This window comes from Muntiacus reevesi, chromosome 2 (genome assembly GCF_963930625.1).
Source record: "Muntiacus reevesi chromosome 2, mMunRee1.1, whole genome shotgun sequence".
Lineage (NCBI taxonomy): Eukaryota > Metazoa > Chordata > Mammalia > Artiodactyla > Cervidae > Muntiacus > Muntiacus reevesi.
The window spans coordinates 180,965,810-180,977,854 of record NC_089250.1 but is presented as its reverse complement, the minus strand read 5'-3'; the positions used below and the strand labels follow the sequence as shown (position 1 = coordinate 180,977,854).

General features: G+C 58.0%; 1 protein-coding gene across 1 annotated transcript; it reads right to left on the bottom strand.

Annotated features, from left to right (window-relative positions):
• Positions 1-4,697: 4,697 nt before the first annotated feature.
• Positions 4,698-8,853, bottom strand: NPW (neuropeptide W). Its single transcript, XM_065919263.1, has 4 exons — positions 8,683-8,853; positions 8,503-8,618; positions 5,128-5,778; positions 4,698-5,005 (listed from the first exon to the last, which is right to left on the bottom strand). The coding sequence occupies exons 1-4, from the start codon at positions 8,851-8,853 to the stop codon at positions 4,900-4,902; spliced, it is 1,044 nt and encodes a 347-aa protein (XP_065775335.1). The 3' UTR covers positions 4,698-4,899.
• Between the last annotated feature and the right edge of the window lie 3,192 nt (positions 8,854-12,045).

The following is a 12,045-nucleotide window of genomic DNA, read 5'->3' as shown; positions in this document are numbered from 1 at the left end:
AAGAGGGGATTGAAACTGACCAGGGAGCGGCCCCCCTGTATCCTGGAGGCCAGGCTCAGTGACTTCCTGACCCTCCCCAGGAGTGTCTGTGCCTGTCTGTGCTGTGCTGGCCTAGTAAACATTCCCCACCACCAGCCCCTCCCTCTACCAGGACCCTCACTCCTGTCCCTGCCCACCCCAGGCCCGGTGGGTGACTGCAGAGGGTGAAGGAATGACATGCACTTGTCTGGCTGGAAGGAAGGGGTCTTTGCCCCCCTCCTCTCGACTTGGGATGAAATGTACTGAGGGCTTGGGTGCCAGCTAGACCCTCCTGCCCCCGAGCCCTTCCTCCCCTCCCCTCCCTCCACCTCCCCCAGAATGAATGCCCTCTTCTCCCAACCGATGGACAACTGCTTATTCTTCATGTGTCTCTCTGAGTACATGCTACCCGGAACAACCCTCGAGGGCTCAGACCATTTTACAGGAAACAGGTCTGGAGAAGGAAGAGACCCATGCAGGGTTCGGGGGTGGGGGGTGCGATTCTAAGCCCAGCCCACACTCTTCAGCTTTCTCAGTCACCCATCCAGAAAGCCAGCTGAGCTGCAGGCTCACCCTCAACCTGCCCCTCCCAGCCCTGCCCAGCCCCCTGCACCTGCCTGGTCCCCAGGGGTCAGGCACAACCAGCCCAGACAGTTCCCCATGATGGGACAAGCAGGCTCGCTCAGGCTCAGTCCTTGCCGCTCCTTCTTCCCTTGCCAGTGCCCTCAGCCTGGGCTCCTCGCCCAGGCCAAACACGGCCCCGCTAGGCAGCCTCCTGGGCCACGGGCCCTTGGGTGTCCACACCCAAGCTGCTGCCCCTAAAAGCCACTTAGGCTGCAGCAGCAAGGCTGCTCCCCCACCCCCACCTCTGAGTTCCTCGCTCATGCTGCTGTAGGCTCCTGCCTGACTAGCCACCTCCATCTGTCCAACTGTCTGTCCACAGGCTGCCTGTTTGGACCCAACCTGGTACCACAGTGCCCAGAGTCTGTGAGGATGAGTATGGACAGTGGGGGTCCATGATATACCACCCCACCCCCCACTGTAGGTGGGCCTTAGGGGTCACCCTACAGCAACCCAGGACCTGCCAGACATGCTCTGAGGCCATACCATAGGCAAGGGAGGTGGGTGGATGGGAGACCCCCCAGATCAAGGGGTAGGGAAGGTAGGGCCCCCTAGTCCCTTGGGTCAGGATGCTTGGAGACTCGTCCTCTTCTATAGAGCAGACGCTCTCAGATCAACCTGCAGCCCAGGACCCAGCCTATGAGTGAAGATTGATGGGGTCAGAGCACCCCTGGAGGATGGGATAAGCAGGGGATGTGCTCACAGCCAGGGGCCAGGTACACTGCCTCCCAGAATCACAAAGGCAGCCGCAAAGCTAAAGAAAAGCCAAGGAAGTACCAAGAAAGGTTAACAGAGTAACAAAGACGACATCAGAACTGGCAGCAAAGTGAGTGGGTAGCAGCAACAGAATAAACGCAGCAGCTACTACCTGCGGGGGCTTCCCAGGTGGTGCTACAGGTAAAGGATCTGCCTGCCAATGCAGGAGACGCAAGAGACTTTGTTGGATCCCCGGTGCTTGCTTCGGCAGCACATATACTAAAATATGCTGGATCCCCGGGTCGGGAAGATCCCCTGGGGAAGGAAATGGCAACCTACTCCAGTATTCTTCCTTGGGAAATCCCATGGACAGAAGAGCCTGACGGGCTACATTCCTTGGTTTCACCGAAAGCGGGACATGACTGAGCATGCGCGTGCACACACACACATACACACATTACCTGCAGGGACCAACTCAGAAGGGGGAGCTGTAAGGAGTGAGAGGGACAGGGAAGGTGAAAATGACTCCAAGCAGCTCTCTGGAAAACTCCCAGGCCTCTTCCTTCAGCCTCTCTCTGCGGGAGTGTGAGACGAGAGAGGTCAGGCCGCCAAGGGAAGGGAGAAGCCTGGGAGGTGGCCCGGGAGCGTGCCCTGAGGTGTTTGGGCTGGAAGCTGTTTGTGTCGCTGGCTGGGCTGGGGCTAGGGTGGTGAGCCGGAGGGGCGGGCAGGCAGTCAGGTGCAGGTGAGCGGAGGCCTGGGTCAGGCCCACCCCCTCACTCTGGTGCACTCACCCACTTGTGCCATCTAGGCACGCTGGGGTGCGACAGAGGGACAGGAGGTGCGTCCGACCTTCCAGTCCTTCTCTCCCTGGGTTAGGACTGTCCTGTGCTCTTGTGACCTCTGAACCTACCTCCCTGCGGAGATGGGGCAGAGCCTGCGCCTGGGCAGAGACTCTGGGGCGTGGCCGTGGGCAAAGGCCTTGTCACTGCCAGAGGGGAGGGCTGGGGGCCTGTGGGGGGTGGGGGGCGCCATTAGTCTGACGCTCGGCTAATTGGCCTGCGCTTCTCAGGCCGGCGCGGCCTCCCTAATGGGCATTAAGGGCCTCGCGGGATGACCAGGCCTCGCTCACAACCCCTTCTTTCAGCCTTCGCCAGGCCTCTCTTCAGAGCCCCAGAGGGGAGCAGGAGGGACCAGCGCAACGGGAAGAGATGAGAACAGGAGGTCCGGAGCAGAGGAGAGAACCGAAAGGTCGGAGGACCAATGAGGGCAGAGGCGCACAAAACCCGCGATTGGGGACGCCCCGGCGCCCTGCCCCGCCCACCCGGTTCTGGTCCCGCCCACCACCCGCCCCAGCCCCGCCCACCACCCGCCCAGCCCCGCCGATCGCCGGAGGCACGGACCTCGACTGCCGCCCAGGAGAGCAGCCGCGCAGCGCCTCCTGCCGGTCCTGCGTAGGATTGCAGCGTCCGGGGAGCTGCCCAAGGTCCCACCCTTCTGGTTCTGACGGCTCCAGCCTTGCCGGGTGGGAGATTCGGGTGAGGCCCGCGCCTTAGCGCTGTGAGCACTGCTGGAGCATAGGGCCGCCCTGGGAATGGTAGGCAGAGAAGGCGAGCCTCTGCCGAGCTCCCGATGGGCTGTGTTTTCTCATCTTGGATCTGGCACCAGCCTCTCTGCACTGGGGCGTCTTCTCTAGACCACATGAAATCTAGCCCCTCACCGAGTGCTCCAGCGCTTGTGAGCCAAACATTCACAGGCCACTTGGCGTCAGGCTCTGATGAGCACCGGGGAGGCATCGCTGAGACCCAGGGAAGCAGATCTGTGTACCTTGGCGAGTGGACGCACAGGGCGGGGGCAGCCCCCAGGAGGAGCATGTAACCTGGCCTGGGGCCCTGGAGTTCTCAGGCAGAGTGGGCCTCAGGGCTGCTCTGAAATCTTCCAAGAGTTCGGGCAGACTGTGGGGGGAGGGGAGAGAGGAATGAGATGGGAACAGGGCCCGGCCTCAGAGTAGGAATTCTGTTGCATGAGTGGTGGGAGCCCTTAAGGTGTACTGCACTGGGGGTAACAAGGTCAGGACACCCATGTTCAGTGAGGAGCAGAGACAAGAACTTTGCAGGGTGGGGGCGAGCAGGTTGACCTGAGTGGTCTGCAACTTCCCCCAGTGCAGATCCTAGAGGGGAAAAAAAACTGAGTGGAATCAGGGAGCCATAAGAATTGGAAGGGTAGAATCAAACAGAGCACCCACACTAGCAGGCCACGTGTGAGAAAGGTGCACCCAGATGAGAGGCTTTTGCCAGTGGGGAGATACCTCCAGAGGGTGCTTCCTAAGGCCCCGAGAGGTGGCGGGTGTAGCATGGGGGCTGGCTCTACGTGGGCCTTCCAAAGTCAAGAGCTAGACAAACCAGAGGCCACCCTTCCTCCTGTCCTCGCTGGGTGCCCCAAGGTCAGCCTTGCCACACAGCCAAGCGAGGATTCCGAGGGCAGCCGGACAGCATCGGGGCACGGTGACCAAGCACTCCAAGGTCCAGGACAGTTGTGGGACTCAAAGCCCACAGTGAAGAGGGTTGAAGGGGGAGCAGAAGGGTGGGGTGAGGGGACCACTGGCAAAGGACCCAGATGGAGGGAGGCCCTTGCAAGGTGGCAGAGCACATTTACACAGGGGACTGGGGACAGTAACTGGAAATGCAGAAGGGGGTCAGCAGCTGAGGGGCCTCTGAGGACACAAGGGGGTGTCAGGCGGAGGTCCCTCCTTCCTAGGAAGAGAGCATGGCCATGGCAAGGGGGCCACGGTGTCCCCACTTCCTCTCTGGCAGTCCTTGGCTGAGGGGAGGGAGGGGTTCCAAGGGGATCCAGGTTTGAAATGAACGCTGGGAGGTGGGGGATGGGCTGCCAGGTGTTAAGATCCTGCTCCCTTGGGGAAGACGTTCTCCCCAGTCTGGCCAGAGGGCGCAGTGAGGGGACCCCCTGTGGGGCTCCTGGGAGGCTGGGGTGGGGGCTGCTGCTCTCCTCCTGCACACGTTGATGCGAGGCAGCCGTGGAATACCCCTCCCCTCCTTGGGGACCCTGGGACCTGGTTTGATGACCCCACCCCCTACAAGGAGGGGCAGCACTAGCAGAAAAGGGAGAAGGGGACCCAGCCCCCAACAGTGTCTCTGCCTCTGTGCCCCGCTTCTGCCCCGCAAGGACACGCAGGTCTCGGCTGGGTTGGGGCAGAGAGGGCGGAGCAGGGGCTGGGCGGGGAGAGGCGGGGAGTGGGAACACGTGCCCCAGCAGGCCGGCGGGTGGGAGGGCTACTGACATTTGCCAGGGCGTGGGCGCGGCAGTTTGCGCCTCGCAGCCAGATGACAAAGTACACAACTCGGAGGAAAAGGGTCACACGCGGGGGCGCGGCAACTAGGCGAGTTTTATTGAACGGACGGCTGGCCTGTTGGCCGAAGACACTCGGTTTGGGTCAGGCGCGGGGGCACGAGGAGGGGCGGCGATCAGGACGGCTCCGGGGCTAGGCGGGGGCTGGCGAAGGCGGTTCCCTGCGCAGACCGTGACTGAGCCGGAGACACTACGGAGGCTCTAGAAAGAACAGAGAGGCCCGCGGGGAGAGGGCCGTGCGCTCTCCACTACCGCTCCCCCGACTCCGCGGTCTGACAGCGCAGAGACTGCTCCAGGAGAGCCTTCCCTGGAGTCGGGGATGGAAAGGTCGTTGGGTGCCCTGCGGGCAGGCAGACAGCACGGCTCAGCTCTCCTCCGACCGCCCCCCCTTGTCTGCTGGCGTCCTGTCCCCCTCCTCTCCCCGCGTACCTGGCCTGCTCCGCCGAGGTCCAGGAGTAGGCGCCCGGCCGCCACTCGTGTTGGCGCGCGGACTCCGGGGCGCGCAGGTTGCGAGGCGCACTGACCGGGAGCCCGGCCCCGGGGCTTCTGCGTCGCGCCTCCCACGGTCTCTGAGCTCCGGAGGGAAGCACCAGAGCATCGAGGGCGGCGGGCCCCGGAGAGAGGGTGTTTCTGGCAGAGGGCCCCTGGGGCAGCGCGCCCAGACCCAAGGTGTCCCAGGCGAGGGGCCCGGCCGCGCGGCGCCACATGTAGGGCGAGCGGCGCAGCCCCATAAGCAGGCCGGCCGCGCGGCCCACCGTGTGGTAGCGGGGGCTCGCCACGTGCTTGTACCAGGCGCCGGCGGGCGGGGGCAGCAGCAGCAGCAGCCACAGTAGGGCGAGCAGCCGGCGGCTGGCGGTGGCCCCCCACCCGGGGCCCCGCACCCCTGTGCCCCGCGCCAGGGTGCTCACGTCGACGGCCGCCGGGAGGCGCGGACCAGGTTCTGGCTCCGTCGGGTCTGCGCGCGCCGCGTGGAGAAGCCGGAGTGCGGGAGCTGCAGGCGGGGAGTTGGGCCCCGCGGGTCCGGCTATAACTGCTCGGCGGCCCCGCCCCTGCTCGCCCCCGCGGTACCTGCCGGGCTCCCTAAAGGGAGGAGGCGGGATGAAGGGAGAAGAGCCCAGGCCGCGCCGCAGGACGTGGGCTCCTGAAGCACCCTGGCTGAGTGGACTTTTCTCTGGAATTCATCTCCTCCTCTGCCTGGGGGCTCCCCTCCTTCCCTGTCTCGGGCCCCTCTTCCTCTATCCCCAAGGAGAGGAGCTTCCAGGCGCAGGGATGGGGTACAGGCAGGCCAGGAAGGTGGGGTACAGGCAGATCACACTGGGAGGCCAGCAGCGCCCCAGGGGGCAAAGCAGGAGAGCTGACTGATGGGGGCCCTCTGCACCACCAAGACCCCTCTGCCTACCTCCTCCCCTGATGGCTGTTCCTTATCCTCACCTGTGTGTGCTCAGTCGTGTCCAACTCTTTGAGATGCCATGCATCATAGCCCACCAGGCCCCTCCATCCATGGGGATTCTCCAGGCAAGAATACTGGAGTGGGTTGCCATGCCCTCTTCCAGGGGACCTTCCTGACCCAAGGATCGAACCTGTGTCCCTCATGTCTCCTGCATTGGCAGGCAGGCTTTTTACCACCAGAGTCACTTGGGAAGCCCTCACCTAACACAGTTCAAATCTGTGCCCACACCCCCTTCTCTGCCCCCTAACCCCTAGCTTCTCCCCACCAACATACTTCACAGCTGCTGCTAGGTGGTAGATGCTTGCAGCTGCGAGTTTAGCCAGGAGACAGTGGTTAGGATTAGGCTCCCAGAATAGAGTCAGTCCCTCTTCCCCCCAGCCCTGCCCTGGGCAGGATAAGCCTCTGCAGACCTCCAGCCTCCTCTTTGACTGAAAGTGAGAGTCACTCAGTCTGTCCTACTCTTTCCAAGCCCATGGACTATACAGTCCATGGAATTCTCCAGGCCAGAATACTGGACTGGGTAGCCTTTTCCTTCTCCAGGGGATCTTCCCAATCCAGGGATCCAACCCAAGTCTCCCATATTGCAGGCGAATTCTTTACCAGCTGAGCCACAAGGGAAGCCCAACAATACTGGAGTAGGTAGCCTATCCCTTCTCCAGCGGATCTTCCCGACCCAGGAATCGAACCTGGGTCTCCTGCATTGCAGATGAATTCTTTATCAACTGAACTATCAGGGAAGCCCTCCTCTTTGTCTGTGATCCCCTAAAACCACGTTCTCTGGCCAGACCAGTCTCAATTCTTTTGCTTTACCCAACAACCCATGAGTTGCCCCATTTCTGTGCTTCCGTGCCTGGGACAGACATCCTGGCCTTTTCAATCTGTGACCAAGCTCCTACTCATCTTTCAGGATTCTGCTTAAATAGTCCCTATCTGAATAGTCTCCTGGAGTATCCCTCTCTGCCTGCCTGGGGTTAATAGCCTCCTTCCAGATGTCAGGGCCTGACCCATTCTTGCCTGAGCCCTAAGCCAGGGAGGATTCAGCCCTCAAAATAATCAAAGCTCACCCCACCCCACCCCCAGCAACCACACCACTCACAGGGTACCTTCTAGGTTCCAGACACCAGAGATCCTGAATTATCATATTCTGATATCCAAACAACGCCACGTGCATGTGTGGTAAGTTGCTTCAGTCGTGTGCAACTCTTTGCCACCCTATGGACTATAGCCTACCAGGTTCCTCTGTTCATGGCATTCTCCAGGCAAGAATACTGGAGTGGGTTGCCGTGCCCTCCTCCAGGGGATCTTCCTGACCCAGGGATTGAACCCACATCTCTTATATCTCCTGCATTGGCAGGAGGGTTCTTTACCACTGACACCACCTAGGAGATTCCCAAACAATGCCACAAGGTGGGACAATTATTGATTCCATTTACCAAAGAGGAAACTAAGGCCTGGGGGAAATTAACTTGCTCCAATCACCTGGGTAAGCACTGGGGACGGAGTGGGGTCCAACCTAGACCCCCAGCCTGAGAGTTCCAGTTTGGGGACCCCAGCTACAGTGCTCAAGGGAAGACTTCCCTCCCCCTCTGCCTGTCTCTTCAGCAAGAAGGAGGGGGTGAATCTGGGGCAGAAGGGGAGCACAGTCTGGGTCTGTGCTCCTCTCAGACCTGCACATTGGGAGAGGCACAGAGGGGCTCAGGGGTGCCGAGGAAAGCCCCTGCTTTTGAGGCAGGAGGGGCAGAGGGGTCTGGTGATCCCCTGGGGGAGGTCTGGAAGCCGTTAGCTCTCCCCTCAAAGGCCCTATGGAGCAGCTGAGAAACGTGCCCTGGCGCTCAGTGCCCCAGGCTGGATGCTGGTGGGTGTGGGGGGGAGGCACTCCTGCCTCAGTTTCCTCATTGGTAAACAGTAATGGTAGCTTCCTGACCAGCTTGTTGTGAGCACTAAACATCCAGGCCACTGGAACTTCCCTGGCCGTCCAGTGGCTGAGACTCTGCACTTTCACTGCAGGGGGCATGGGTTTGATCCCTGGTCTGGGAAGTAAGATCCTGAATGCCATGTGGCATGGCCAAAATTTTTTTTAAAAATCCAGGCTGGGTCTTGACACGGTGCCTGGCATGCAATAACCAGTGAAGTCACTCAGTTGTGTCTGACTCTTTGCGACCCCACAGACTGTAGCCTACCAGGCTTCTCCATCCATGGAATTTTCCAGGCAAGAGTACTGGAGTGGATTGCCATTTCCCTCTCCAGGGGATCTTGCTGATCGAGGGATCAAACCCAGGTCTCCCACATTGCAGGCAGACACTTTACCATCTGAGTCACCAGGGAAGGTAAATGGCGTGGCTAACATCTGTTACTGTTGCTGTTCCAGCGGCTGCCTAGTCCCCGAACCTGTCAGAGAAGATGCTTTGACGGAGGGGTGATGGAGCAGGGACCGGGCAGGGCGGGGGTACAGAGGGAGCCGCTTGTGCGCCTGGAGGGGCCTGGAGGACCACAGGGACCGGTGGGCCGAGTGGAAAGCTGCCCCTTCCACCCACCACTGCCTCTCTCTCCTGGGGCCCCTTGGCATTGAGAGCTGCCTGGAGTGTGCGGTGGGTGGGCAGCGCGGCATGACACAAGGGTCCCCTGGCACTACCGCCCGCTCCCTGCTGAGAGGAGGCGGGGGACTGCGGGCGGCGGGCAGGAAGCGTCTGCGGGCAGAACGTCATCGATGTGAAAGCTGATCAATTGTGGTCGATGCGGTAATGGAGGTTTCTGCGCAGTTAGAAAATTTAAGACAGCTACAGTTAGCAGAGTGGATAAATCTGAAAATGCCATATTGAGCAAAAAAAAAAAAAAAAAAAATGCCCTGCACAATGAAATGTTCAGTGTCTGAAGTTTAAATACCAGTGATTCTTCTGGCTGGCTTATGACTGTGAACCAGAGGGAAGGAAAATGTCCCAGTGCAGGTGGGAGGTGGAGGGCATGCTGGGCCAGAGTTGGTGGCTGCCTGTCAGGTGGAGGTGTGCGGAAGGCAGGCAGGGATGGAGCCCAGTGCGGGGGAGAGAGAAGAGCACTGCATCGCTTGATGGCCCCTGGGGGCTCCCAGTTTGGGGTGCTCAGGACGAGAGGCTCTGTGCCCTGCCCAGCACTGAGCCCAGGGGCCCAGGAACGAAGGTCTCTGCCAGCCCTTCCCCACCCAGAAGTCTGGGGCCAAAAGTCTGTTGCCAGAAGAGGTAGTGGCCTTAATGATCCATGAGAGCTGCCTGGTCTTTCTGGGGCTAACTGCACCTTTCATCCACACACAGACCCTTCTAGAAGCTGGATGATCATGGATGCTATTTGCATATCACCTCCCCTGACGTTGGACCAAGCCCTCCCGGGGGGCTGGGCCCATGGCTTCTTCATACTCCCCCTTCCAGGCACTCCCCCCTCCTGCCCCAACAGGAACCCCATCCTAATGATACAGCAAATTAGAAAACCTCTCCATTTTGTCATTTAAAATGATTATGTTTTATTAAGGCTTCCTTGGTGGCTCAGAGGGTAAAGCACCTGCCTGTAATGTGGGAGACCTGGGTTCCATCCCTGGGTCTAGAAGATCCCTTGGAGAGGAAAAGGCATGTTTTACTAAGATTGTATATGGGCACGCATGCTAAGTCACTTCAGTTGTGTCTGACTGTGCAACCTTATGGACTGCCGCCTGCCAGGCCTCTCTGTCCACGGGGTTTCTCCAGGCAAGAATACTCGAGTGGGTTGCCATTTCCTTCTCCAAGGGATCTTCCACACTCAGGGATTGAACTCGGGTCTCTTACATCTACCTGCATTAGCAGGTGGGTTCTTCTTTTTTCTTTTTTTTTTAGCAGGTGGGTTCTTTACCACTAGCGCCACCATACATTTTAAGTCAAATGCTAGTATAAGGGACACAGTGAGTGGCCTCTGTTCCACCCTATCACATCAGCATCTTGCCCTCCAGGGGCAGTGACTTCCAACTCTTTCAGCTATTTCTCCTAGTATTTGCCTCCATATTTTGCAATCACGAACAACTGCTATTCTAAAAATGAGTGGTCTTTTTTTAGCCATGCCACATGTCATATGGGAGCTTAGTTCCCCCACCAGGAATTGAACCCACATCCCATGCAGTGGAAGCATGGAGTCCTAACCACTGAACCCCACCCCCCCACATTGGCAGGCGGATTCTTAACTCCGGACCAAAGGGTGGTCTTTTTAAGGATGCTTTGAGTGAAGTATGCACACCTTAACTGCATTTGTTACACATGCCTAACCCCTATGTGCCCAGAACCCAGATCAAGGTAGAAAAGATTTCAGTACCTTAGGGCCCTCCTTCTGGGCTTCCCCAGTGAATCAGTTGGTAAAGAATCTGCCTGCAATGCAGAACACCTGGGTTCAGTCCCTGGGTCAGGAAGATCCCCTGGAGAAGTAAATGGCAACCCACCCTAGTATTCTTGCCCGGGAAATCCCATGGGCAAAGGGGCCTGGTGGGCTACAGTCCACGGGGTCACAAGAGTCGGACGCGACTGAGCGACTAAACCACCACCACCAGGGGGCTCCCTTTACTCCTAGACAGAAGTCCCCAGCAGAATTCATCAGCATTTTCTCAACCTCAGCATAGTTGACATTTGTGAGGCTGTCCTGAGCCCCGAAGGATGGGGAACAGCATCTGTGACTGTGTAGGCAGCAAAAGAGCTCTTCCCCAAAGATGTCTGTGCCCTAATGCCTGGAGGCTGTGACTATTTACATGGTAAGGCGGAATTCAAGTTGTAGATAAAATTGAGGATGCTAATCAACTGAACTTCATATTGGGTTTGCAAAAAAGTTCCTGTGGGTTTTCCCCATAAGATGTTATGGAAAAACTTGAATGAAATTTTTGACCAACCCAATATAAGCAAAGCACCCTGAATTATCCAGGTGAGCCCAATGTAATCTCAAGGGTTCCCAAGTGTGGAGGAGGGAGGCAGTCAGAGAAGGAGAGGTGACAATGAAAACAGAGGCTGGAACGATGCAATTTGTGGAAGGAGGAAGGGCCAGGAGCATGGAAAGCAGGCAGCCCACTGGAAGCTGGAAAAGTCAAGGAAACAGGAATGCAGCCTGCCTGCACCTTGGTTTTATCCCAATGAGACTCATTTTGAATTCCTGAATTCCAGAACTGTAATATAATAAATCTGCATTGTTTTAAGTCACTGTGTTTGTGGTAATTTTTTACAGCAGTAATAGGAAACCAAAAAAAGGCTGAGCGCCAAAGAACTGACACTTTCAAATTGGCCACACTTCAGGTGGCCAAAATACTGGAGCGTCAGCTTCAGCATCAGTCTTTCCAATGAGTATTCAGGGTTGATTTCCTTTAGAATTGACTGGTTTGATCTCCTTGCTGTCCAAAGGACCCTAAAGGTTTATATATATATGTATATATACATATATATATGTGTGTATATATATATATATATATATATTCCCCCCCCCCCCCAAAGTTTTCTTCTGCTCTCTGGGTCTGCTTGTTTTTGTCCCTGTATCTCACACCGCAGGCTTTCCTCCTGAGCCTGCAGATCGCTGGCTGCCAGTCAGACCCTGAAAGGCTGGCTCCTTTTGGAGGGGTGTGACTTGCTGAGACGTGACCTTCATTGCAGGGCAGCTGGGCACCAGGATAGCCTTTCAGTCCCTAACGGGGTATGAAGATCTTTCTGAGGTGGTGCATTTCCTCAGTGAACAATCCTCCAGTTTCCTGCCGACAGTGAGTGGGAGGAGGACTGGATGGATACGGGGAAGGCCCAGGCGCCCAGTCAATGAACCAACTTCCATGCACTCTTTTTTCAATCCCACCTTCAGTGAACTGCTCTGTGGGGTTCCCCCACGGGTCTTAAGGATGCTTTGTAAAATAAAAAGCAGTCACCCTCCACCCGCTCTCT